The sequence below is a fragment of the Urocitellus parryii genome, chromosome 15, assembly GCF_045843805.1.
Source record: "Urocitellus parryii isolate mUroPar1 chromosome 15, mUroPar1.hap1, whole genome shotgun sequence".
In the NCBI taxonomy this organism is placed as follows: Eukaryota; Metazoa; Chordata; class Mammalia; order Rodentia; family Sciuridae; genus Urocitellus; species Urocitellus parryii.
In genome coordinates, this window is record NC_135545.1 from 7,445,658 (window position 1) to 7,471,084 (window position 25,427).

The window sequence follows — 25,427 nt, forward strand, 5'->3', positions numbered from 1 at the left end:
CCCAACAATGTCCAAATTTGCATTAAAACTTTGAACTTTTAGTCAATAGTTTCTCTCTGTCTGTCTGGGATTGTGACACCGGGCCGTCTGAGGAGCAGGGAGCAGGGAATGAATACATTGCGTCCTGGCTTAGGTGTGCAGCGGCTGAACCTCAGGAATACTGAATTTGGGGCTGGAGGGGCTGGGACCCTGATTCCCGGGTCTGAGGGAGGAGAGTTGGGCTGGGACAAATTCCTGGGTCTCTGGATTCCCTGGCAACGCCCCCCAGGGTCGGGCTTCCAAGATCTAGCCCCTATTTAGGGTTTGATCCCTTGGCCTCCCTGGACTTCAGAGGTGGAAAGTCACTCATTGAGTGACAGAGACTGACTGGCCGGGAATGGCTGCGGGAACGCGCTATGCGGGGAAGGTGGTGATTGTGACCGGGGGCGGGCGCGGCATCGGAGCTGGGATCGCAAGAGCCTTCGGTGAGTGAGGGTCTGGCTGCTCCGCACTTTGGGGTCTAAGAGAGTAGGGATGGAAAGAAAGAGGAAGATAACTGGGGGTGCAGGCGCAGTGGGAAGAAAAAACTCCGGTTTCTTATAAAAGTCAATTTGCAATTGGTAACGAAGGGTGCCCAAGGATGGCCAAGGACACGAATTTTTGGCAGTGTCTCCAAAAGCAGTTATTTCCCTTTTTCTGGATATGTTACTGTAGCTGCAAAGTGGTGATTCGGGGATATGTCTCTGGCAGGTTTGGGGCGTACTCTGGATCCCATAAATAAGGCCCTGGCAGCCCCAGCAGGCACCTAGAGGGGCAAAGGGGAATCTGTGTTAAGGCTCTGCCCTTTGTCCTCGGACATCATCGGGAGACCTGGGTCAAGAGTGGGGGGGCAGGGAGTGACCACGAGAGGGCAGCAGAGGCCCTGACCAAGGTCTGTAGGGCCCCAACCTGATCTCTTCTGTTCTCAGTGGACAGTGGGGCCCAAGTGGTTATCTGCGACAAGGATGGTGAGTGAGGGCCCCTCCGCCCTCCCCCCAGCCCTCCTCCCTCAGACCTCGGGGTCCAGGCCCCAGCCTCCTCCCTCAGACCCGGGCGTCCAGGCCCAGCTTCTCTCTCCCTGCAGTGTCAGGTGGCCAGGCCCTGGAGCAGCAGCTTCCGGGAGCCGTCTTTATCCCCTGTGATGTGACTCAGGAAGAAGACGTGAAGGTGAGAGCGTCCCTCTCTCTGGCCGTGTTCTCCTCCCTGGGTTTATGCTACTGTTCCCTCCATCTCTCCTGATCTGGCTAAATCCTTCTGGTCCCAAAGGTGTCAGCCCGGTGCTGTTTCCGGTCATGCCCGCATGTCACGTGGCTCCTGGATGCTCTTCTTTTATCTCCTGTCAAGCAGGCCTCCTGTGACATTTCCCCTCCCGTTTCTGGGTTCCACGCCTTTCCTTTAGTCAGTATCTCCCGGTATCAGCTCTCCGGGTCTCTCTCTGCCAACCCTCACCCCAGCTTCTCTGTCCCCCTCTATTTCTGTCTGGGTCTCTGGCCCCCTGCTGCCCCAGGTTTCTGCACTGACAGTTCAGTGCAGCTGTGACAAGCCTTGGTTTCTGGTCCCCTGGCTTCCTGTCTCCTGTCTGTCATTTCTGGTAATCCTGGGCACCCCCTTGCTCTGGCTCCTGTCCCCTCAGGAGTGCACCTAGCTCCCTCCCCGCCTTGCTCTGGGGCCCTGGTCCCTCTGAGGGGGGCACCATAGCACTCATCACAGGACATGTCCTTCCTCCTCAGACCCTGATTTCCGAGACCATCCTGCGATTTGGCCATCTGGATTGTGTGGTCAACAATGCTGGCTACCGTGAGTTGCCAGGCGTAGGGCCCCTCTGCGCTGTTCTATCCACTTCCTGTCCCTTAGTTTCCCCTTTCCCCACCCCTGCTGTCCCCATCCCCCTTTCTGTCTTCTTGGACAGGACAGTTCAGCTATGGTACCCGCAGGCCTTGGCTTAAATCCTGGTTCTCTTCCTTCTCTACTGTGTCCCCAGTCCCGAGCCTCCCCCTGCCTCAGTTTCCAGATGTCTAGAATGGGAGTCATCACCGTTGTCCCACAGAGTGTTGGGATCCCTGGTGGAGGGAAACTGCTCAGCCCCATAATCCCTGGGACCACCTCAGGCATACAACTGGGACCTGGTAGCCTCACTTTGCTCGTGTCCACTGACCACCTGGCCGATGGTCCTGAGCTCTGCCAGTGACACTGGAGATTTTCTTCCTGGTGCACAGTTCCTGGCCTCCCTGCGGTGGCTTCCAAGGGAAATATCCTTCAGTTTAAGGACCATCCTTCCTGAGAATGCCCCTGGGTGGTAAACCAAGGCTCAGAGACTGCATCCTTTCTCCTGGGATTGCCCAGCGAGGCAATAGCAGAGGAGTTGCCCTTGCCAGGTGGATTCACCCTCTCTTGACTGTTTGTTCCTTCCTAGATTATTGTCAGGATTTGAAAAAAATATATATATCAGGTATTAGTTCCTCTATGTCCTTTGTCTGTTCAACAGATGTGTATTGAGCATCTGTGATCAGGCGCCACATCCCATCCTAGGGATCAGGGATTTAGTAGAGAACCAAGCGGAAAATGTCCCTGCACTCACCGAACTCACATCAGGAAGTAGGAAAAAAAAAGACCCGGACCAGCTCATTCTTTGTGGAATCTCAGTTGTGAGTTTGCCTACTTGCTAAAATGTATTTGGAACCCAAAATTGGTACTCACCGAACAGGCACGGTGTTGTTTGAATCTCTGTGGCTCACATTTCCCACGGAGATCAGACAGGCGGACTCCTCTGCCCACTGTCAATCAGCTGTCAACCGGAGAACCCTAGATGGAGGCAGAGTGTGGCTGGGCAGGTGGCTCCTGTTCTGGGGCTGGTTGGGCTGGTTTTGATCTTAACTCTGTCACCTTATTATGGAACACCCTCAGGAAAGTCCCCTAACACTTTGGAATCTTCTTTTCTGGTTGATAAAATAGAGTCTACCAGCACAAGTGGTTCTCGAGATTTAAGATTGTCGTCTGTGGTAGTTAATATCAGTGTACCGATCTGTAGGCTTGCACACATGGACATGTACGCAATGTTCTGTCATTATCTCTGTTAGCTCTTCAGGCTTCCTCCAGGAGCCGTGGGTGAATGTTCTCGAACCTAGGGTTTGTGATGATCCCTTAGAATACATCTGTCAAGAATAATGAGAATCTATTATATGACAGTGTGGTCAGGAATTAAAATAAAGCTGGCCAGATGTGGTGGTGCACACCTGTAATCCCAGTGACTCTGGAGGCTGAGGAAGGAAGATTGCAAATTGGAGACGGGCCTCAGCAACTTAGCAAGACCCTGTCTCAAAATGAAAACTAAAAAGGGCTGGGGATGTGGCTCAGGGGTAGAGTCCCTGGGTTCAATCCCCAGTATCACAAAAAATAAATAATACAATTAATTTTTTTTTTAAAGATATCCCACCCAGGTGCAGTGGCGACTTGGGAGGCTGAGGTAGGAGGATGACAAGGGATAACAAGTTCAAGACTAGCCTTAGCAATTTAGTGAGGCCCTAAGCAACTTAGTGAGACCCTCCCTGTCTTAAATAAAAAATTAAAAAGGGCTGGGGAGGTGGCTCAGTTTTAAAGCACCTCTGGGTTCAACCCCCACTAACAAAGTGAATAAATAAACAATCATTTAAAAATTCAAAGAGAAAGCCCACTGACCACCTGGCAGGCTAGTGGACAGGCTGTTTGGGGAGGCTTCTCACACGATGTTTGTCCAGGTCCCTGGGAGAAGTGAGGCGACCATGTGGCATCTGGGGAGTAAGAGTCAATATTGCCCTCTCTGGTCTGGTTTCCGTCTCTGTCCCTTGGTCCGTGTGTCTCCCGGGGCCTTGGAGCGTCCAGGGTCCCCTCTTTCCACTTCTTGTGGGTTCCTGCGGTTCTCACTTGGTGTCTTACCAGCTCCTGACTCTGAAGGTGGATTTTTCTTCCCTCTGCTACTGTGCCCGCTTCCTTCTGTTTGTTTAGCCAACACACTTATGGTGCTGCTTGTCAGGGACAAACACTGACTCATGAAATCTGTAGGCCCAAGAACGAGATGTCGTCCTCGTTCTGCAGATGAGGAAACTGAGGCACAGAGGGACCAGGGCTTGCCCACGGTCACCCAGCCGGGAGGTGGCAGGACTGAGATTCAAGGCCAGCCTTCTGCCGCCACAAGCTGCCTTCTCATAAACCCACAAGGCAGCCCTATCCCTTGTCCCCTTCCCTCCCCATCCCAGGTCCCCTCCCCATCCTCCCTGGCAGGGCTCATTCCTCCTCTCCCCGCAGACCCACCCCCGCAGTGGTTGGAGGAGACCTCAGCCCAGGGATTCCGGCAGCTTTTGGAGCTGAACCTTCTGGGGACTTACACCGTGACCAAGGTGAGCACTGGCCTGGCCATCAGACCCAGAGGCTCATTTTGTCCAAAAGCAAAATCTCTGATTTTTTATTTTGCTCTTCTTATTCCAAAAGGACTCTGTTCTTTGGGGAAAATGAATGGGTGCGAATCTCCATTTGTACGCAACTCAGCCTTCTTAGGAACCTTCCAGGACCTTCCAAGTAGCTGTGGGGGTAGTGGGAGGGGTGTTAAGAACACAGTGGGGGAACCAGGCGTAGTAGCAGCACAGGCCTGTAATCCTAGAGACTCAGGAGGCTGAAGCAGGAGGATCGCAAGTTCAAGGCCAGCTTCAGCAACTTAGCGAGACCCTGTCTCAAAATAAAAATTAAAAGGGCTGGGATGTGGCTCAGTGGTTAAGCACTCCTGGGTTCAGTCCTCGGCACCAAAAACAAACTTAAGACAAATATTTTGCATAAACAACCGAGTTTCTGGTTTCTGTTAAAAAGTTGGCAGAGCAGGTTAACTGGACCCGTGGGGGAGGGGCCCCGTGTGTTAAGTGCAGCCCAGCTGTCTGTGTCACACTAGACCCACCTCTCCCTATTGGGCTGCCTGACTCTGTCACCTGCGAGTGACGTGCACAGAAGCCTCACATGGGGTAAGGGTCTAGGTCTCAGGACCAACTAAGTTTCTGTTGCTTCCTACTTACACTATTGTACAAGCAATATACCTGTCTGTGCCTCAGTTTCTCATATATAAAATGGGGCTAATAACGGCCTGTAATCCAGACTTCTTCTGGGGATCAAATGAGATGAGGCATGGTGGCACACACCTATAATCCCAGCAACTCGGGAGGGTGAGACAGGACGATTGCAGTTTGGAGACCAGCCTCAGCAACTTGAGACCTGTCTCAAATGAAAACTAAAAAAAAAAAAAAAAGAACTGGGAATGTACCTCAATGGTAAAGCACCCCTGGGTTCAGTCCCTAGTCCTAATGATAATGATAATAATAATAATAATAAAATAAATCAGATACTCATTAAGTTAGAAGACACCTGGCATAGATTTACCCTCTGTAAGTTATTGTGGTTTATCATGAACCTTGTACCTTGTGGCCAACCCACTTCACTCTATGTGAGAACCATGAGACATGTTGGGCAAATGGAGCCTAGGGAAAGTAGAAGGGAAAAGGTAAGATCTGAGCTGATCTCTGTGGGTGGGAGAGAAGTGGAGAAGTAGGGCATAGGGTGTTTTACTTCCTGAGAAGAATGTGCAAAGGCCCTGGGGCAGGACCACTGGGTATATCTCAGGAGAAACCCCATTCTTTTTTTTTTTAAATTATTATTAACTTTGAAACAGGGTCACGCTAAGTTGTTAGGGCTTTGCTAAATTGCTGAGGCTGGCCTCAAATCCTCCTGCCTCAGCCTCTTGAGTCTCTAGGATTACAGGTATGCACCACCACTCCCTGTCTAGCCCCATTTTTTCTGTTTATCGACTATGTATCAGAGGGCTGGGGATTCAGGAGCATGCAGAGCGCTTGCCTAGCACGCATGAGGGTCCTGGGTTCAATCCCCAGCACTAAAAACAAACCAACGAGACTGAATGTTGGAGTGCTTGTCTGTCTTTCTTCCTGAATAACCAGTCTACTTTCCCTGAACTATCTGAGAGTAAGTTGGAGGCATGTTTTTGTCGCAGTGCTGGGGATTGAACTCAGGGCCTTGAGCACACGAGGCAGGAGTTCTCCCAGCCTGGTCTGTGCCCTTTTACCCCTAAGTACTTTGAAGTGAATCAAGAGTAATCTCTTATGCAATCACAGTAAGACTTTTCAAAATCAGGGTGCACATGCACCTCACAGTTATCCTTCACCTAAGAGGCAAAGAGAAAAGTGTTGTTTTAGTTTAGAAACAGATTTAACTTTATGTTAATTAAAAAAAAAATCCTTGGGGTGGAGGTACACATCTGTAACCCCAGCTACTTGTGAGGCTGGGACAAATCTGAGACCATCCTGGGCAACTTAGTGAGAAGAAATAAACAAAATGGGCTGGGGATGGGACGCAGTGGAGAGCACTCCTGGGCTGGACCCCCACTGCCTAAAAAAAAATAAAAAAAAAAATATGTGAGCACTTGTTGCTGCCATCGCCATCACCACTCAAGTCCCTTGGAAACTGTACTTTCTTACTTATTTTGTAGCACTGTCAAATGATCCAAGGGGCCCTCTGCCCCCGAACCACACCTCCAATTCTTTATTTTTTGAGACAGGACCTCACTAACTTTCTGAGGCCTGTCTCAAACTTGGGATCCTTCTGCCCCAGCCTCCTGAGCAGGGGGGATCACAGGCGTGGGCCTTGTGCCTGGCCCTTGTGCCTGGCCCTTGGGGACTCTTTATTTTATTTTTTTATATTTATTTTTTGTATTTGTAGTTGGACACAATACCTTTATTTATTTACTTTTATGTGGTGCTGAGGGTTGAACCCACGTGCAAGGTGAGCGCCCTATGGCTGAGCCCTAAACCCAGCCCCCCCCCCCTTGGGGACTCTTTAAAATGTGGATTCTGGGGCCCTGGCCAGGAATGGGTGTTGGGAGGGGCCTTGAACCAGAATCTGCGGTCCTTGGCCTCCCTGGGAGATATGCATATAAGCCCAAGGTTGGGATTCCCTGGGCTGGGAAGAAAGGAGGGCAGGACTAGGGATATTGAACGTGGCCAGGGAAGCAGGGAGGCCACAGGGATCCCCAGGAGGCCGCAAGTGAGTGATATACCTAGCCTAGTTATCTCATTAGATCAGAAGCCAGCTTGTCACAAGTTATGAAGGATTCATTTCTGTTTTCTGTAAAAATATCAGGATGTCTGTATGGCCTGGCCATTAGTTGATGTTGTAAAGCTGATTGGAATGCCTGCCCATGCCCTGAACTCACCCAGGTCCGGTTTTCCCTGACCATATAACAACCCTTTCCTAAACCTTAGTGACGCCTCATAAATTCTGGCCTTCCCTGGCCGGATAACGACCCTCTCTGAGTCTCTAAGATCTCCATAAATTCTGATGCCGGGGCCAGCAAAAATGTAAACTTGTGTTATGCTCCTCAGAGTGTTGTTATCTGTAACCCCCCCCCCTTTGTGTAACTTTTTGGGCTATAAAACTGGGCCACAAAGAAGCCTCGGGGCTGTCCTTGGCTCCCAGGATTTTGAGGGGTAATGCAGCCCGGCCGGTCGAAATAATAAGCTTGCTTTATTTTGATTTTAATTGGAGTCAGTGGTCTTTTCTTGCGTCCTGGTCTAACAGTGAGTACCCAGGTGTCACTGGAGACTCTGGGGCCGGGCTGGGCTCTGGGCCGGTTCCCATGATCCAACTCCTATGTGTTTACCCACCAACTCCTGACAGGCCAGACACAGTTCCAGGTGCTGTGGGCGCACCAGGGAGCAAAGTGCTGTCACCGCTGGCAGCCAGGCGTCCCCATGTAAACACGGGGAGTGTGGAAGGAGGTGGGTGAGGATCTGGGCAGGGGAGTCAGGGAACTGGTTGGGCCTGGGATCAGGCTGGGCGTCCAATGCCATGAAGATGGAGGGAGTGCCATTAACTGGGCCAGAGGGTGGAGGAGTGAGGACAGGTGTTGTGCCAAGGCCTGGCAGTGGGAGAACATAGGCTGGTGCTGTTGAGGGGCTTCGTGGAGCGAGGGGGAGTGAGGCAAGAAGGGGCAGGGCCGGGACAATCGTGCAGAGTCTTGCGGGCCATGCTGTGGGACCTGGTCTTTCATCTTGGAGCAGTAGGGAGCTATGGCAGGTGTTTGTACCAGGAAGTGCTGAGAGCTTATTATCACTCCTAGCAGCCCCTCACCCCTCGCTCAGTCTTGCATGAAGAACACATCAGAGGGCCAAGCGTGACGCAGGAAAACCCAAAACAGGAGAGAGTCACGTTTGTCCAAGTGAGACCCGTAGGCTTCAAGGTCCCTGTTCTGCTGGGGGCAGTGGCCCATGCCTATAATCCTAGCGGCTCAGGAGGCTGAGGCAGGAGGATTGTAAATTCAAACCAGCCTCAGTAACTTGGCAAGGCTCTAAGCAACTTAGTGAGACCCTATTTCAAAATAAAAATATAAAAAGGGCTGTGGGTGATGCTCAGTAGTTAAGCACCCCGGGTTCAATCTCCAGGACCAAAACCAAAACAAAACAAGGGGCTGGGGTTGTGGCTCAGTGGCAGAGTGCTTGCCTACCATGTGCCTACGAGGTACTGGGTTCGATTCTCAGCACCCCATATAAATGAATAAAACAAAGGTCCGTCAACAACTAAAAGCAAGTACCATGGAGGGGGCAGGCATTGGGGGACAAAGGGGAGACTCTTATTCAGGAGACACTGAGGTAGATGCCCAGGAGAGGGGTTCAGAAGCTCTAGACAGGGCTCTGAGGCAGATCTAGAAGATGCTGGCAGAAACCAGCAAGGTGCTTCTCCCAGTCTCTGCCACAACATTTAGGAGAACCAGGAGGGAGGGGGAAGCCAGCAACTCTGTAGCTACCTAGGGATACCAAGTGACCCTGAGAGACCTGGGGAGAAGGACACTGGCCAAGGAATGTGGGAGGGGGGAGAGCCGGAGTCTGGGACAAATATCTCTGAGCACCAGCTGTGGGCGTGCCCTGCGTTGGGAGGAGGTAATAGGCTGGGTCCCGTGCTCCCGGGCCTTGTTTGCAAGGTGAGGGTGTGGAGGAAGTTAACAGCAGGTCAGGTTCTAGGTGGGGCTGCCGAAGGAGCATGTCAAGGCCTGAGGGGGAGAGGGTGCAGGGGGTTCCCTGAGCTGGAGGGCAGAGAATGCCCCTCCCCGAAGCCCACACATATCATTCATGTTCAAATTATATTAGGGTTCCAATAGAGGTGTCAGAAAGTCTCCTTTGTTTATGGGGCTTGGCGCTTTACCTCTGAGTTACATTGCCAGCCTTTATTTATTATTATTTTTTTTAATTTGAGACAGGCCCTCATTAAATTGCTGAGGCTGGCCTCCAACCTGCGATCCTTCTGCCTCAACCTCCTAAGTCACCGGGATTACAGGCGTGTGCCACGATACCAGGCAACTGTGCCACCTTTCAGGCATGTGCCACTACACGGGGCAACTGTGCCATCTTGCAGGGTAGTTTTGGGGTTAAATGAGCTAAGTGGTGAGAAGATCTGAGAACAGGGCAGATATATACCAGATCTGTCCTTCTTTCCCTCCCTCCCTCCCTTCCTTCCTTCCTTCCTTCCTTCCTTCCTTCCTTCCTTCCTTCCTTCCTTCCAAAACATAGTATGTCAGAAACAGGCTTGGCAGGTCCCAGTTTTAAATAGGATGGTCAGGAAAGGCCTCACTGATAGGAGGCACTGGAACAGTGTTTGAAGGAGCTGAGCCGGTGTGATGACCCACCACTGCCCCAGTTTAGCATTGAAAGTGTGGACTGAGGCTGGGCCCAGTAGTGCATGCCTGAAATCCCAGAGGCTCAGGAGGCTGAGGCAGGAGGTTCACAAGTTCAAGGCTAGCCTTAGCAACATAGCGAGGCCCTAAGCAACTTAGTGAAACTCTGTCTCAAAATAAAATAAAATGGGCTGGGAATGTGGCTCAATGGTAAAGAGCCCCTGGGTTCAATTATTGGTACCCACCCACCCCCCAAGAAAAATGTGGACTGGACACCCCATGTTCCCAGAATCCCTTCAGTCCTGGGCTAACTGGGATGGTTAGTAAGGCAGAGAGAACAGCAAGTACAAAGGCCCTGAGGTTGAGATACACAAGATGCATTTGAAGATACAGTACTGAGAAATGGTGGAGGTTTGCAAGAGCTGGAGGGGTGAACCAAGAGGGAGTTTATTTAGATTCCCATTCTGAGAGCCTCCCGGGGGGTGCTGGCTTGTGTTCATGAATGTTTACAGGCAGGAACAGGCCCTGGCTGGCTGGCTCAGCTGCCCAAGGCAGGCAAGAGGAAGGATGGAATTTAAATGTATCCAAGGTCATGCGTAGAGAACCCACCACACTCACACACGTGCCAGGATGAGCGGAGGACCTCCAGGGAGCTGCTCAGGGGGAGTTGGCAGAAAGGGGTACATTTCAGGAAGGTCTCCCACTTCACATCTGACCACAGAGCTCTCTATAGGATTCAGAGAAACTGTCTCCCCTCCAGGGGTAAAAGCACTGCCTTCCATTTTTGCAAAACTTACAGCCTTCTGAATCTGTCTCCCATTTTCCTGATTTGATGTGGATGGCGGGTTGTGTAACATACAGAGACCCAGAGAGAGGGAGGCAGAGACCCAGCAGAAGAGACACAAAGAGAAGAGAAATCCCGTCCAGTCAAGGAGCATCTCCTCAGGGCTGAGACCCGAGACACTAGGGCCAAGCCCGAAAAGTGCCCCCAAGATCAACTAGGAGCACGGGGGAGACGGCCAGTGTGCCGGAGGCCAGCTTTCCTATGGCTCACCTTCAGCACACTGGGGGAGACCCCGAGACCTGGGGGCTGATTCTGCCTCCCGTTTCCCCAGCTCACCCTCCCCCACCTGAGGAAGACCCAAGGCAACGTCATCAACATCTCCAGTCTGGTCGGGGCCATTGGCCAGTCCCAGGCCGTTCCCTATGTGGCCACGAAGGTACCCCAGCCCTTGCCCCTTCCTTGCCCCCCACCCCACTTTCTGGGAGCCTCAGCTGTACACCCAGGATCTTAGGAGCAGCAGCCAGGACCACCTGCCACCCAACTCCCCGATTCAGCTCTGAGACACGACAACCTGTGATCAATGGCTCCTGGCGCTTTTCTCTCAAGAAATGGCATTTTAAGAGGCCTATGAGGAGGGGAAGTTGTCCTCGTTCTGATGCCCCTACTTGATGCCCCCTGGCTAGAAGGAGTGGCGGGAAGGGCCCCAACTTCTGGGACTGAACTTTCTCCCTGGCCTTTTCTACAGGGGGCAGTAACGGCCATGACCAAAGCCTTGGCCCTGGATGAGAGCCGATATGGCGTCCGAGTCAACTGGTGAGCCCCAAGCAGTAGGCTGCGAGTCTCCTGGGGGAACTGGGAAGACTGGGAGTGAGCCAAGAGGCAGCAGTTGGGACACACTTCTCTGATCCCCTCTCTCCCTTCCCCCAGTATCTCCCCAGGAAACATCTGGACCCCATTGTGGGAACAGTTGGCAGCCTTAACACCAGACTCCAGGGCCACAATCCAGGAGGGCACCTTGGCCCAGGTAGGAGTTGAGGACCAGATCCAGGTGGAATGGAGGAAACTTGGGGGTGTGGCCATCAGGTGGGGGCTCCCCTTGACCTCCTTTCTCCTCCTCTCTCCCCAGCCCCTGGGCCGCATGGGCCAGCCAGCTGAGGTGGGGGCCGCAGCCCTATTCCTGGCTTCTGAAGCCAGCTTCTGCACAGGCATTGAGCTCCTTGTGACTGGGGGTGCAGAGCTGGGGTATGGATGTAAGGCTGCTCCGGGCACCCCTGTGGACCTCCCCACTTGCCCTTCTTGATTGCCCACATTTTCACTGGAGCCTCCCTGCCCAGCATTTCCCACCCCGAACTCCAGCCTGTCCCATCTACCTCCCAGGTCCAGACCCCCCAGACTTTAACCCACCTAGGAATGCACCGGATCACCCCTTCTAGTCCCCCAAAGGCAATCTGCAGTCAGAAGGAGAACATGATTATATGTATTTCCTGCCCTTTATACAAATGTGAGCACACGAGGGTTACTGAGCCCACAAGTTGCCTCCACCCTGGAGGATGACAGTTCCCTGAGGGCCTTGAAGCAGGTGCCCCAGTGGCTCACGAATGCCAGGTAGAGCAGTTCACCTTCACCTGGGTGCTAATTAGAAGTCACACAGGGGAGAGTAAATTAAACGCTAATTAGGATATATAATGGAGAAGGAGAAGGCCTCTTTATTCTTTTTTTTATAATTTTTTTTTAATATTTATTTTTTAGTTTTCGGCGGACACAACATCTTTGTTTGTATGTGGTGCTGAGGATCGAACCCGGGCCGCACTCTTGCCAGGCGAGCGCGCTACCGCTTGAGCCACATCCCCAGCCCCGGCCTCTTTATTCTTGACCCTTGGGGAAAGTAGTTTTGGCCTCCTGGAATGTGGAGCAGAAAAGTGACTACCACGACAAGTCCTGAGGGAAGAGGAAGCGGGGTTGAGACATCGGGGTCAGAGGGAGAAGTTGCTAGGGCCAGGACTCCCGAGTTTTGGCTGAGGGAGGTCTCTTGGGGCGCGGCGCCCAGTAGCAGCTGCGCCCCGCAGGTGCGGGGGTGGGGCTGCAAAGCTGCTGCGGATTGGCCGCCGCGGGGGTGTGCGGCAGTCGCTGATTGGCTGCGGGGGTCCGGGCGCGGCCTGTGGGCGCCAACCCTACAGCCCCCGCCCGGATGGTGGGGGAGGAGGACCGGGGTGGAGAGAGGAAAAACAGCAACATCTGCAGGGGAGGGACCGTGGTTTGGTTCCTCTGTCCAGTAGCTGTTTGAGGTGGGGGTTGGGGGGACTGGGGCTAGGGACGGAATTTGGTGCCATTGTGGGGGGTACAACTTGGGGGGAAGTGTCCCAATATTATGGAGGTACATGGCTTAGGGACCGCGTTTTGAGGACTCAGCAGAGATGAGATTTCAGTGTTAGGGTAACGCGGATGCAGGGATTTAGGAGACCACTGATCACGAAAAGTTTGGGGCACACAGTGATGGGGGAGCACAGTCAAGAGGGTCACTGCCGCGGGTCTGAGTTGCTAGGGGGTCGGAGGGATCCTGAAGGACTACGATTGGCTAACTCTGCCTCTGGAGTCCTGAAGCTGGGGGATGCTCCTGGAGGGGTGTAACCAGGACACCCTGCGCCAGGGGCTCTTCTTTGAGAAGATGAGTGAGATGTAGGCATGTGTGCAGTTTTTCGGGCTTCACTGATTAAAGGGACTGGAAGGAGGCATGGCGAACTCTGTGTGCTTTTAGTTCAGAGTTACAAAGAACACACATATTTTCTCCTCGTTACGAAAAAGCCATATTCAAACAGGAAAGTATCCAGAGTGCAGAGGGAAGCTCCTTCTTCATCCTCCTCTGTCCCACTCAGCAGAGCCCTTTTCCAAAAGCCACATTTCTTTATGCCTCCGCTGACATTTACAGTGAGCTTTTCTTTTTTCACAAAGAGATCGCGTAACCGAGCTTTCTGCTCCTTGCTTTTGCCTTCTCTTACCTCGGGATGCTTGTCCTGTCCGGCTCTCCAGGAAAAACTCTATGAAAATACATTTTCAAAAATTACTGGGCATATGAAAACGGGGTGGGGGGGGGATGAGGGAGGAGTGCATTTCAGTTCCTGCCTCGTACAGCGCATGTACTCCGCAGCAGGGCCTGGCTCGCTAAGTGGGGAGGCCTGGCCCCAATTGGGGTGGCCCGCGGGCAGGCATCCTGCGGGAGGGGGCGTAAGAGGGGCGGGGCCGGAACGACTTTCTCTGGGGCCGCGCCCCGGGCGGGCGCAGTTACACGCCGCACGGATCATGGCCGCGCTCGCGCTGGGGCAGGTGGGTTCGCAACGCCAGCTGGGGGTCTGGGGAACCCGGGGGTGGGGCGCACTTCCGGGAGGATCATGGGCGCGCAAGCTTTCTCTCTCAGCCCCGCTTCTCTGGCCCTGAGATTCCGTGGCGGGGTGCGTAAGAAATGGGGTCCTTTGGACAGAACCCCTAGGGTTTAAAGGGCTGGGGGTCGGGGGCAGGTAATTGTGGGGAGGGGACCTGGGAGGTTGCCAGGGAACGTGGAGGAGGGGCCCGCCTTGGGGAGGCCCGGGACCAGGGTGGGGCGGAACCGTTGCGATTGGAATAACGTCTTGGGGAGTCTGGAGGGAGCTGCCCGCGGGGGGGGGGGGGGGCGCGGCGGGGATGGAGGCCCTGGACCTTAAGGAGTTGGGTGGGAGGAAGGCACGTCCTGTTTCTCGGAAGGAAAGGTCGGTAAGACAGATGGAGAAGGTTCATATGAAGTCTGCACCTGGTTAGAGATTGAGGCAGCTTCTCCCTGTCAAAGTGACAGGTCCTCCGGGCAAGAACCGGACGGTCTGTTCTTACCGATGATAAGAGGTCAAAGGGTTTCCAGAGCCTATGATGATAGAGAACAGAATTTCTTAGGAAGGAAACCACTGGGTCGATACAACCCTTGACAGCTGCAGCATAACCTTGGGAGAAATGTTTACTCTTAACTTTGCACCTGACTTTATCTAAGTTATCTTATCCCAGGATGATGAATAGCAGGGCAGATTTTTTTTTACTTTTCCCAGGTCTTAGTGACAGGGATAGTTAGTGTTGGGCAGACACTGTGGGACAGGCCTGGGATATGACAGGGGCACCCTGGGCACTGATGGTGACACAGCTGAGCTATGGTGGGACAGTGCTGGGGTCTGATGGGTGTAGTTTGGGGCCATGATGTGGAGAGTCCTATCATGGCACAGTACTGCCATAGTAGGTGAGTCCTAAACTCTAATGGGACATTCCTGCGCTCTAATGTCCTGTAATGGAGACAGTCTGGGGCTGAACCTGAGCTGTAATGGAGACAGTCTGGGGCTGAACCTGTGATGGGCACAGTCAGGGACTCCCTGGGAGGTCCTGGAGTGTGAAGTGGACAGTGACCTGCAGGGACTGGCCTAGACTGACATGGGAATAATTCTTGGATCTGAAAGATACAGCGGCTGGGTCTTGACAGGGACAATCCTGGAATACAGAGGGAGAAGATTTTGGCTTTGGAGGGCAGATATTCCTGAGCTGTGTTGAGACACTGCTTGGTTCTGGAGGGGGAAGTCCTGGGAAGTGACTGGAGCCATCTGGGGTTCCGATGTAGGGTCTTGGATGGTCTATAGGACAGCCCTGGGCTGGGATGCAGAGTGAGTCCTGGGCTACAAAGGCAAGTTCTTGATGTGATGGGGTCAGTCCTGGGCTGTGACAAGGACATTTTGGGGCTATGAGAGGAAAACTCCTGGTGTTTAATGATAAAACTCTTGGGCTCTGTCAAAGACAGATGTCCTGTGCTATAGGGGACACGGTGGAGGCTCAGTCATATTATAGAGCCTTTCTTGTGCACCTACCCCTACCCCTCTTCTTCATTTCGTTTTGGTACTGTGGGTTGAATCCAGGGGCAGTTAACCACTGAGCCATATCTCAGGGTTCCCCCCCACCCCGTTTTAAAATTTTGAGTTAGGGTCTCACTAAGTTGCTTAGGGCCTTGCTAAATTGCTGAGGCTGGCTTTTAACTTGGGATCCTCCTGCCTCAGCCTCCTGAGCCACTGGGATTACAGGAGTGCCCCGCCACCCCTGGCCCCCTTCTTTCTTGGCTCAGCCTCCATCCTTTACACTCCTGGTGTTTAATGCTGAAACTCTTGGGCTCTGTCAGAGAAGTCCATTTGCGCATTTCCTCTAGGCTCCACTCCATAGCTGGGGTCTGGGATGGCAGGGTGCCCTCCTCACCTTAGAGAAATGCCCTGGAGGAGGAAGGTAGCTTTACTCACTGTCACAGGTTTCTGGCACCATGCCCCGTGCCTTCTCTGCCCTGTGGGGGTGTGCTCTGTTTTTCTGCTTCTCCTGCCTCCAAACATCTCTGAGACAGTGTCTCTCCCTCTCCCTCTGCTCTCCTGCCACCCAAGGCTCCGAGGTCTCACTTTTGTCTGTTCCTCTCCTTTCCCTCACCTTGCCTCTTGGCTTCTCTGTATTCTGCTCTCAGTCACTTCCCTGGTTTCCTCCAGGCTTTGTTACTTTGCCTGAGTTCTGCTCTCCCTCTCCCTCTCCCTCTCCCTCTGTCTCTCTGTCTCTCATCTTGGTTTTTCTGTGATAGACACATTTTGGCAACTCGGCCTGGATGCCTGTTCTTTTCAGTTTGTTCTCCATTTCTGTTTCTTTTTCTCATTCTTCCACTTTCCTCTCTAAATCTCTTTTATTCATGTGTCCTGGCTTCCTCTGCTGTCTTGTCCTTGTACTGGCTGTCCTGTACTGTGTGTTTGCTCTCTCCATACTGTGGCTGTCCTGTTCTTTCCTGTGTGCAGAGCCTTGGCCACAGGACCAGGCAGGCTCCATGTTACACACAGAGGCCACGTGGGGGAGGGGAGGCACATACTGCAGTCAGCGATCATTCCAGAGGCCCTTGGGCCTACACCTCTAAAGCTGCATCTCAGGCTTCACTGCCCAGAGTCTGTGACACTGCATCCATAACCCTGTCTCCCCATAACTCACCTGCTGGCCAGTGATCCCTGCCATTCATATCCATTTTTGCCAGTTGGTGACAGCTCTCCTGGCTCATAGGGAGAGTGCAGGCTGCTCTGTGTCCTCAATCCTACAGCCCAGCTGTCTTCCTGCAGGGTTGGGGAAAGAAGCACTGTGAGTGGGAGATCCCCAGGGTGGGCCACCCTGCTAGTCCAACAGACCACTGTGCCCTGCTTTTCTCGGCGAGGGCGAGGTCCGTGAGGGAAGTATGCACCTGAGCATGGTCTGTTGATGATTTGGGTGGCCCCCAGGGTCCTGGTGCTGGCCCTCAGCCTCTGAGATCTGAAGGGCATTGGAGTCACTGCTGAGGTGACACCCATGGTGTGGGGTCAGGCGCTTCAGGTGATCTCGATCTAATACCCAGAAGTAATAAGCATTGAGACTCCTGGTTCTGAGGGTAAGGGCTGGGGGCCTGGATTCCTGAGTTCTCAGGGAACAGGGCCTATAGGTCCCTTGCTCACCTGACTCCTCTTGTGACTTGGGTCCCTTGGGAGGCCTCTGCTTACCTGCACACCTTCCGTCGTCCTCGCCTTGTCTGAGCTGGTCCTAGGCTGAGGTCAAAGTTTCCTGGGGTGGGAGGCGCCTGCTTTTGACTTTGCCCAGGGTGGAGGAGGGGGCCTGGAGCCCATTCAGCTCCCTCTAGGGATGGCCCTAGTAGGACTCGCTGGGAGCACTTGGCTAGAGCCAAATGCCCTGCTTGAATGCACAGGGACTGTGACAGGGACGCCAGAGGGTACTCCTAGGTGCAGGAAGTGACAAATGAAATACTGGGACCCTTGGGGCTGGGGATGTGGCTCAAGCGGTAGCGCGCTCGCCTGGCATGCGTGCAGCGCGGGTTCGATCCTAAGCACCACATACAAACAAAGATGTTGTGACCACCGAGAACTAAAAAATAAATATTAAAAAAGAAAAAAAGAAATACTGGGACCCTTGCTCTCTCCCACTGCTGGCACGTCACCTTCCTCACTTCTCTTTCTGTCCCAGATCTGGTCCCGGAAACTTCTCCCTGTCCCTTGGCTTCTGTGGGGTCTCAGAGGATGTGCCTCTACCAACTTCAAGGTGAAAGGAGGGACCAGAACACCAGGGTCTGAGGGAGGAGGCTGGGGCCTGGACTCTTGAGCCTCAGAGAGGGGGACAGGGGCTTGGACCCCTAAGTCTGAGGGAGGAGGGGATTGGCAGCTGGATCTGGGCATCTCCAAAGGTCTGCAGCCTGGAGGTGCAGGTGGGTGGCAGTGGTGTAGCACAACAGCCTGGGGAAAGATGAAACTACATTTCCCAGAGTCCACTGGGGCAGGCGCTCATGAAGAGAATTATAGCTTTTCAGCTGGACACCTGTGACCAGATTCCTGGACACCTGGGTGTCCCATCTTTTCTCAGGCTGCAGACTTGCAGCTGCAAATAACGAAGGAGCCACGAAAGAAGCCCAGCCCCAGTGACTCCCTGGTGTTTGGGAAGACGTTCACCGACCACATGCTGATGGTGGAATGGAACAGGAAGAAGGGCTGGGGCCAGCCCAGGATCCAGCCCTTCCAGAATCTCACTCTGCACCCAGCCTGCTCTGCCCTCCACTACTCCCTGCAGGTGGCGTGGCCACTGACCTCTGTCCCTGGTCCCGTGTGCATCCCCTCCTTGCTGTGCCCCTTGCCAGCTCCACCTCCCTGGGTTTGCTTTCCACAGGCTTTTTTCCACTCATCACCAGCTTTCCGGGGCCTCCTGCACTTCACACTGGGGTCCTGGTTCCCTCACTCAAAACTGCACCCTGGTTACAACCTGGTGTTACCTAGGCTCCGATGAGGCAGCGGGGGAGGCCAGGGTTTCTCTAGCCTAGCTTGAAGGAAAGTGGGGCCTTTCCTGGCAAAACCTAGGAGGCTTAGGGTGTCAGTGGGGAAGGGGCCAGTCAGTGGGAAAGGGGCCAGTCAATGCAAGGCCCAGACAGGAAGGGCCTGGCATAATAGGGAGGAATTATGGGATTGGAGTGTGTCAGAGGACACTAGGGGTGTTATCAAGGCCACCGGAGGAACTGAGGCACTGGACCTTGTCCAGGGGTGCTGGGAGCCATGGAGCAGCGGAGGTGCAGGCCCAACCTGGGTATAGTAGGACCTCCCTCTTGCTGTATAGACAGGAGTTGAGACTGGAGGCCAGGAGGTCAAGGATGGGTGATGATTCAGGTAGGAGAGGATAAGTAGGCGTGGAGATCTGAACTGGGGCCAGAGCTGTGGGAATTCTCCTATAGCAGCCCTAAGGAGCTTTCCGTTTTTTGCAGCAGCAGCATAGTATTCCATCCTAACAATGTTCTGCATTAGGCAGTCCCCTATTTTGGGGCACTTGGGTTGTTTCCAGCCTTGTCCTCTTATAAACACAGTTGCAATAAACAATGAAGTGCACCTGTCACTTCCTCTAAGTGCAGGTGTATCTCTCCACTTAATTTCTACAACTATTGGGTGAAAGTGCAGATACAGTCATAATTTTGAAAGGTATTGCCACATTGTCTGCTACCGAAGTTGTATCAGTTTCTACACTCACCAGCCAAGCCTGTTTCCCCAAACCTTAGACAAACCTTGTCCAACTTTTAGATCTTTTCCCGTCTCCCAAGTGGTTTTAAAGATTCTGTTATTTATTTATTTTTGCAGTACTGGGGATTGAACTCAGAGACTTGCACATGCTAACCATGCAGTCTACCATTGAGCTATACCCCAAATTCCAGGTGTTTTTTTTTTTTTTAATGGAATCAAATATAATCACTCTTTTATTTTTTGGCTTTGTGATTTTTCGAATTTAGAAAGACTGTCCCCAATTTAAGGTAGAAAGCAGTTAGCTTGTGTTTTCTTCTATAGCTTTTATGGTTTATTATGCATGTTTTTTTTCATTCAAAATTGCACTCTCTGGAATTTTGTCTGGTGTGAGGCAGGGGTTCAATTTCATTTGTTCCTCTGTGGGTGTTTGGTTGTCTGTCCCACTGTGAGTCAGCCCCCTCATACACCACTGCTCCCAGTCACAGCTCTGTTTTTTCTTACAGTGCTGGGGATTGAACCCTGGGGGTGCTCTACCACTGAGCCACAACCCAGCTCTTGTTACTTTTTATTTTGAGATAGGGTCTCACTAAGTTGCCAAGTCTGGCCTCAAACTTTGTATCTTCCTATCTGAGCCTGGGGTTCCAGGCGCGGGCCACTGCACCCCCCCATCCCCACCCCTCTTGACCCTTATTAGTTGTATTTCCCCCAAAAATATCCTGCTTATTTTTACTTCATTCATTTCATATTCATATTAATTAAATCCACAAAACCCAAGCTGTGCCAAGTGGGGTCCTGGATGCCAGGGGCTGTGGGGTCTCTGATGAACATGTCCGGTGCCCTAGGGCGCTCTCAGCCTAGGTGGACACTGAACAGGCACCCTACGGAGCCAGGGGCAGTGACCAGGCCCCTGGTGTGCGTGGGGGTGAGGCTACACCATGAAGGGTATGATACTTGCTTTTTCCTGGCTGTGTTTTGCCGTCTGTTTTTGTTTTTACTGGTGCTGGGGATGGAACCCGGGCCTTGTACCCGTAGGCGGGCACTCCACGCTGAGCCACCCCAGCCCTCGGAGGTGCCTAGGGCTGAACCCCATGACGTGAGCTGGAGGACATGGGTGAAGGGAGGGAGGACCAAGCCCCTGCAGACCCTGGGAGCAGGAGAAGGCCAAGGTGGCCACCTGTGGGGAGAGTGGGCAGGAGTTAGTCTAGGAGCCTGCAGGTGAGAGGCCAGGTCCAGGACCTCAGAGGCCACGGTGGGGACTTGAGCTTTCTCCTGAGAGTAGCATGGTGGGGGTGGGGATCAACTTTTTTTAAGCTAAAAAGAAAGTTTTTATGCGACATTCGAAACACAGAAGTAGGTAACAGGAGGCACATGCTTCATCTGTTAGCTCCTGTTGGCCCAGAACCTTGTCTCCGCTGGACTTACTTCCACTGTCTCCCACTTTGTGATGAGAAGCAAATCCCAGACAGTGGGTTATTCCATCCATAAATATTTCAGTATTTCTCTAAAATACCAGGGCTCTTTCCAAACGTTCACAGGTTTATCATGCCTGAAAAATATGAGCAGTAGTTGGAGGGGCTCCTGTGGGGGTTCTCTCTGGTTCCCTGTGGTCCGCAGTATCCACAGAAGTCCACTGCCACCTTAAGTCTACCTCTGTCTGTCTGCCTCTCCCCACCTCTGACTCCATCTCTGTGTTTGTGTCTTGGTCTGTCAGTCTCTTGCTGTCCCTCTGTCTGTGATGACCCAGGGGCTCTGAGCCTCCACACACCTGTCCCCACAGCTCTTTGAGGGCTTGAAGGCGTACAGAGGCCAGGACCAGCAGGTGCGCCTCTTCCGGCCCTGGCTCAACATGGACCGCATGCTGCGCACAGCCCTGCGCCTCTGCCTGCCGGTGAGCAGCCTGGCCTGCCTGTGGGGGGACGGGGAGGGCCAGAGCTGCGGGCCTCCTGACCCGTGTGGGGCCTGCCCAGAGTTTTGACAAGGTGGAGCTGCTGGAGTGCATCCGTCGGCTCATCGAGGTGGATAAGGCCTGGGTTCCCGGGGGCACCGGCACCAGCCTCTACGTGCGGCCCGTGCTCATAGGTACCGAGGTGAGCCCCCCTCAGGGCTGGGGACTCCTGGGGACCCCTGGGCTAGGGGAGGGAAAGGGGCTGGGCCTGGACTCCTGGTCTGAGAGAGGAGGCTGAGCGACTCCTGACCCTGAGGCTGCCCCTCTGCTCTCCCAGGACTCGCTGGGTGTCAACAGCGCCAGTCAAGCCCTCCTGTTTGTCATCCTCTGTCCTGTGGGCTCCTACTTTCCTGGAGACTCGGTGACCCCTGTCTCCCTCCTGGCCGACCCGACATTTATCCGGGCCTGGATGGGTGGCGTTGGTGACTACAAGGTGGGAGGGTAAGTAGCCCCTGCACCCCTAGAATGTACCATGCACTGGAGACCAGAGGCCAGGGTGCAGTGCCCGAATTTGGGGGTGTTTCTGGATGTCAGTTTTCTTCACTGTCCTGTTTTACATGTTGGGGCAGCTCTGCCCACGGACTGGGATATGATATCCACTCCGTGTGCGGGGCTCAGGGCTGATGGCAAACGTTGGGACAAGGATGAGAGCATCGCACAGATGGACAGATGAACTCAGAGATGGGAGGGCCTGCATGGAGGTCGGTGGGGAAGCCAGGCTGCTCCCCTGGAGACCTCCGGAGAGGAATCCGCGTCTGGCTCATTGGTCTCTCCTCCGGGATCACTTGTCCTTGCTCACCCATCTAGGCTGTGTTTCCCGAGCCTGGCTCCCATAGTCATGTGGACTTCCTGCGTCATCCTTTCTCCAATAGCCTGGCTCAGCAGGGCAGGGGAGAGTCGCTGGGGCCTCCTGAGTGAGGTGGAGGATGGTCACTGGTCACATCGGACAGAAAGTGACACTGGGGGTTCATTTGAGTTCCTTCAACACACATCTCATGAGGTCTCCTTAGACCAGGCCCTGTGCTGGCTGAAGCTGGGGACACAGATGAGTCAGAGCCAGCCTGTCCTCTGGGGCTTCTGGCTGGTGGAAACTCCAGGGTCCAGAGCCGCATGGGCTCTGATGGGGGTGACATAGGGCACTATGATCAGCTTCACAGATGAGGAGGAAGGATGTTTCTTGGGTTCAAAGGTAGTAAACAAAGCCAGTGCTACTGTGGGCACATGTAGTCCCAGCTGCTCAGGAGGCTGAGGCAGGAGGATCACTTGAGTCAAGGATTGGCGACGCAACAGAGGGAGACCCTTTCTCAAAAACAAAAGGTAGTCGGTATTTTCTAGTTGTGGGGCCACATGTGTGGGGGTGGAGGGGATAGACGGGGTCACAGTGAATGTCCAGGGAAGTGAACAAGATCAGTTTTTGTGAAAGGCTCAGAACACCAGGCGTGGGCTGGGATCGTGTCCTGGGGCAGTGGGGAGTCAGGAGTGGCTGGCTAGTAGGTGAAGGTTGAGGCCCAGTCTGAGTAACAGATAAAGGTGTTAAAACAGGGTGACACAGGGAGGAAGCCCAAAGAAGGCCAGAACCTCACATGGAGGTCTGGAAATACCTCTCGTAGGGTGTCACATGGGAAATGGTTATGGAGGACATTTGGGGATTTGGTTTGGTGAAAGGGTGAGGAAGATGGTCCCAGCAGAGCACACGGCCGTGCACTTGTGATCTGGAGAACAGGAAGAGGCAGGAATGGGCAGACGCAGCCCAGGTCTGGACACCAAGGGAATGGCTGGGGATTGTGTGCTGGGGGCACTGTGGCTGGGGAGGAGCAGGGTCAGCCCTGGTTGGCAACACTCTTCCAGGGCCACGGTGGGGGAAGGATGGGCGCCCCCTACCCAGTCCGACCAGGCGGCCTTCCACCAGGAATTACGGGCCCACCGTGTTACTGCAACAGGAGGCACAAAAGAAGGGCTGCGAGCAGGTCCTCTGGCTGTACGGGCCTGACCATCAGCTCACTGAGGTGGGCACCATGAACATCTTCATCTACTGGACCCATGAGGACGGGGGTGAGCCCACCATGACCCAGCCAACCCTGGATGGAATCCCTAGCAGGCTGCAAGGGCCAGGGATTCTGGGAGAGGGGGAGGCTCCTAGGAGGATGGGCAGTGCTGGAAGGTTGTGGTAATGCCCTGTCCCTCACACCTGTCCTAGTGCTAGAACTGGTGACCCCCCCACTGGATGGCATCATCCTGCCTGGAGTAGTCAGACAGAGTCTGCTGGACCTGGCTCAGACCTGGGTGAGGGCGGGTGGCGTACCTGTGAGGGGTCCCTGTGTGTTGGGGCTGGGGTAACATGTCATGTCTCGATCCCTTCACTTGGTCTGTCACCCTCCTTGGGCCTCTTTCTCACCACCCTGCAGCAGGGAATCCTCTGTGGACTCCTGTGTCTCTTCCCTTGCCCGCAGGGTGAGTTCCGGGTGGTGGAGCGCAAGATCACCATGAAGGAGTTGCTGCGGGCGCTGGAGGAGGGCCGGGTGCGGGAAGTCTTTGGCTCAGGCACCGCTTGCCAGGTCTGCCCTGTGCATCGAATTCTGTATAAAGACAAGGTGAGGTGCAACCACGCTGGGGGCGGGAGAGAAGGGGGAGCCTAGTGCTCATGGCACCTTCTTCCGCAGCACCTCCACATTCCCACCATGGAAAATGGGCCTGAGCTTATCCTCCGCTTCCAGAAGGAGCTGAAGGCGATTCAGGTGGGTTGGACTCACTGGGGAAATGGGCTAAATGTTTGTTCCCCAGAGAAGTTCATGTCCCTTGAGCATCTGGACTAGGAGCCCACCTCCCCCTCAACACTCCCAGGAATGATAGCGGTACCACCTCTTACCGGCCTCTGGATCAGAAGCCTCCTGGCTGAGTAGGTGGCCTGGACCACCACCTCTTGGGGCTGAGTAACGCTGTCCTGCAAGCTTCAGGAGCCCCAGGGTAACACTGTGGTGTGAGAAGCCCCCTTCCCATGAGTCCCTGTGGCCCCTGGGTCTCCTGGTGGGAGAACTCCCCTTTCCAGGAGCTTGTGGGACCAAGGCCTGCCCTCTAGCCACAGGATTCCCTGGAGCCCTAGGCTTTCCCTCTGGCCTAAGCAGTTTTCTTCTTCTGAGCTTCTGGCCCTTGGCCCCCTCTCTGGCCCAAGAATGCTTCCTCCCATAAGCCTCTGGGGCATTTCTGTTCTTCCGAGCCAAGAGAGCTTTCCGAGAACCTCTGGGCTCCTTTCCTTGACTCTCTACCTAGAACTGCTGGGTTTCCTGGCTGCCTTTCCTGAGGACTTGGGACTACTCTTCTGGCTCTACCAGGCTTTCTAAGTTGAAAACGACTTTTCCAAAATCCTTTCTGGGTCTTAAGTGACTCCTCTCTTTGCAGCTACTTCTCCTTTAAGCCTTTGTGTCATTGCCTTGATTTTCCCTCCCCGGGATTGTTGGTGGGCCTCCTGGGAGGTGGACTACATTTCCCATGAGGTTTCAGGGTACAGTTCCAAAGGCACTCTGCTTGGGACGCCCCAGGGCCTGCTGGGCGTTGCAGTGCGGCTCCCCCTCATGCTCCTCCGTTGTCCTTCAGTATGGAACAAAAGCCCACAAGTGGATGCTCCCAGTGTGACCTGGGCCGCGCCGACCCCTTCAGATCAGCTTCCAGCCCGGCCCCGCCTCCCGACCGCTGACTCCTGAAGTGCAATAAGAGGAGGCCCGGGGCCGACGCCTGGCTCCCTGACGCCCCCACGTGGTCGCTACACTCCCAAAGTCACACAGGCCAGAACCAGGCATTTTGGACCCTCGCTCCGCATCTTGGGCTCCAGGAATCAGGTACCCCTGGCTGCGGCGTGTCGTGGGGGTCAGGGAAGTGCCTTGGCCACGGCTCCACATCTTTCCGTTCTCAGGCCGGACCCGGTGCTGCCGTTGGTTATTTTTCTCTCTGTTCTTGCTGCAATTTTGAAATAAAATGCCAAAGAACAAGACATTGGGTGTCATCTTCAGTGACGCAGCTCTGGGATTCTTGGGGTCTTAAAACAGGAAACTGGTTCTCAGCCCATTTTCTTTTTATTCTTGTACTGAGGGTTGAACCCAGCAGCGTTTGAACACTGAGCTACGTCCCCAGCCCTTTTTCACTTTTTTTTTTTTTTTTTAGTTGTAGGTGGACACACAATATCTTTATTTATTTATTTATTTTATGTGGTGCTGAGGCTGGAACCCAGTGCCTCACATGTGCGGGCAAACGCTCTATCACTGAGCCACAGTCCCAGCCCTCCTTTTTTACTTTTTGATTTTGAGACAGGGTCTCACTAAGTTGCTTGGGGCCTTGCTAAGTTGCTGAGGCTGGCTTTGATGGTGAGGTCCTCCTGCCTCAGCCTCCCAGTTGCTGGGATTACAGGGCATGCTGGGATTCCACTGTACCTGCCTCAGCCCATTT

The 25,427-nt window shown here is 53.8% G+C and overlaps 2 protein-coding genes and 1 long non-coding RNA gene across 7 annotated transcripts; 2 read left to right on the plus strand and 1 right to left on the minus strand.

Moving 5' to 3' along the window:
- Positions 1-48: 48 nt before the first annotated feature.
- Positions 49-12,104, plus strand: Hsd17b14 (hydroxysteroid 17-beta dehydrogenase 14). 3 transcript variants are annotated; one of them, XM_026406362.2, is made up of 10 exons: positions 49-133; positions 332-464; positions 948-986; positions 1,103-1,185; positions 1,749-1,815; positions 4,300-4,391; positions 10,828-10,932; positions 11,242-11,309; positions 11,424-11,520; positions 11,623-12,104. In XM_026406362.2, the coding sequence occupies exons 2-10, from the start codon at positions 377-379 to the stop codon at positions 11,794-11,796; spliced, it is 813 nt and encodes a 270-aa protein (XP_026262147.2). In that variant the 5' UTR covers positions 49-133; positions 332-376; the 3' UTR covers positions 11,797-12,104. The 3 variants fall into 3 exon arrangements, with proteins under 3 accessions (XP_026262147.2, XP_026262148.2, XP_026262146.2); XM_026406361.2 differs by having other exon boundaries at positions 86-133; positions 301-464; XM_026406363.2 differs by lacking the exon at positions 10,828-10,932.
- Positions 12,105-13,203: 1,099 nt separating this feature from the next.
- LOC113195010 (uncharacterized) lies at positions 13,204-17,061 on the minus strand. Its single transcript, XR_003302349.2, has 4 exons — positions 17,039-17,061; positions 16,503-16,621; positions 14,278-14,385; positions 13,204-13,531 (listed from the first exon to the last, which is right to left on the minus strand). It is a non-coding gene; the product is annotated as an uncharacterized LOC113195010 (long non-coding RNA).
- On the plus strand, positions 13,721-24,954 carry Bcat2 (branched chain amino acid transaminase 2). 3 transcript variants are annotated; one of them, XM_026406370.1, is made up of 11 exons: positions 13,721-13,817; positions 17,517-17,591; positions 17,910-18,113; positions 20,823-20,933; positions 21,013-21,132; positions 21,268-21,431; positions 22,900-23,042; positions 23,188-23,273; positions 23,441-23,581; positions 23,651-23,725; positions 24,582-24,954. In XM_026406370.1, the coding sequence occupies exons 1-11, from the start codon at positions 13,794-13,796 to the stop codon at positions 24,618-24,620; spliced, it is 1,182 nt and encodes a 393-aa protein (XP_026262155.1). In that variant the 5' UTR covers positions 13,721-13,793; the 3' UTR covers positions 24,621-24,954. The 3 variants fall into 3 exon arrangements, with proteins under 3 accessions (XP_026262155.1, XP_026262154.1, XP_077649339.1); XM_026406369.1 differs by lacking the exon at positions 13,721-13,817 and adding an exon at positions 13,871-13,942; XM_077793213.1 differs by lacking the exons at positions 13,721-13,817; positions 23,188-23,273 and adding an exon at positions 13,871-13,942 and having other exon boundaries at positions 22,900-22,996.
- The last annotated feature ends 473 nt before the right edge of the window (positions 24,955-25,427 follow it).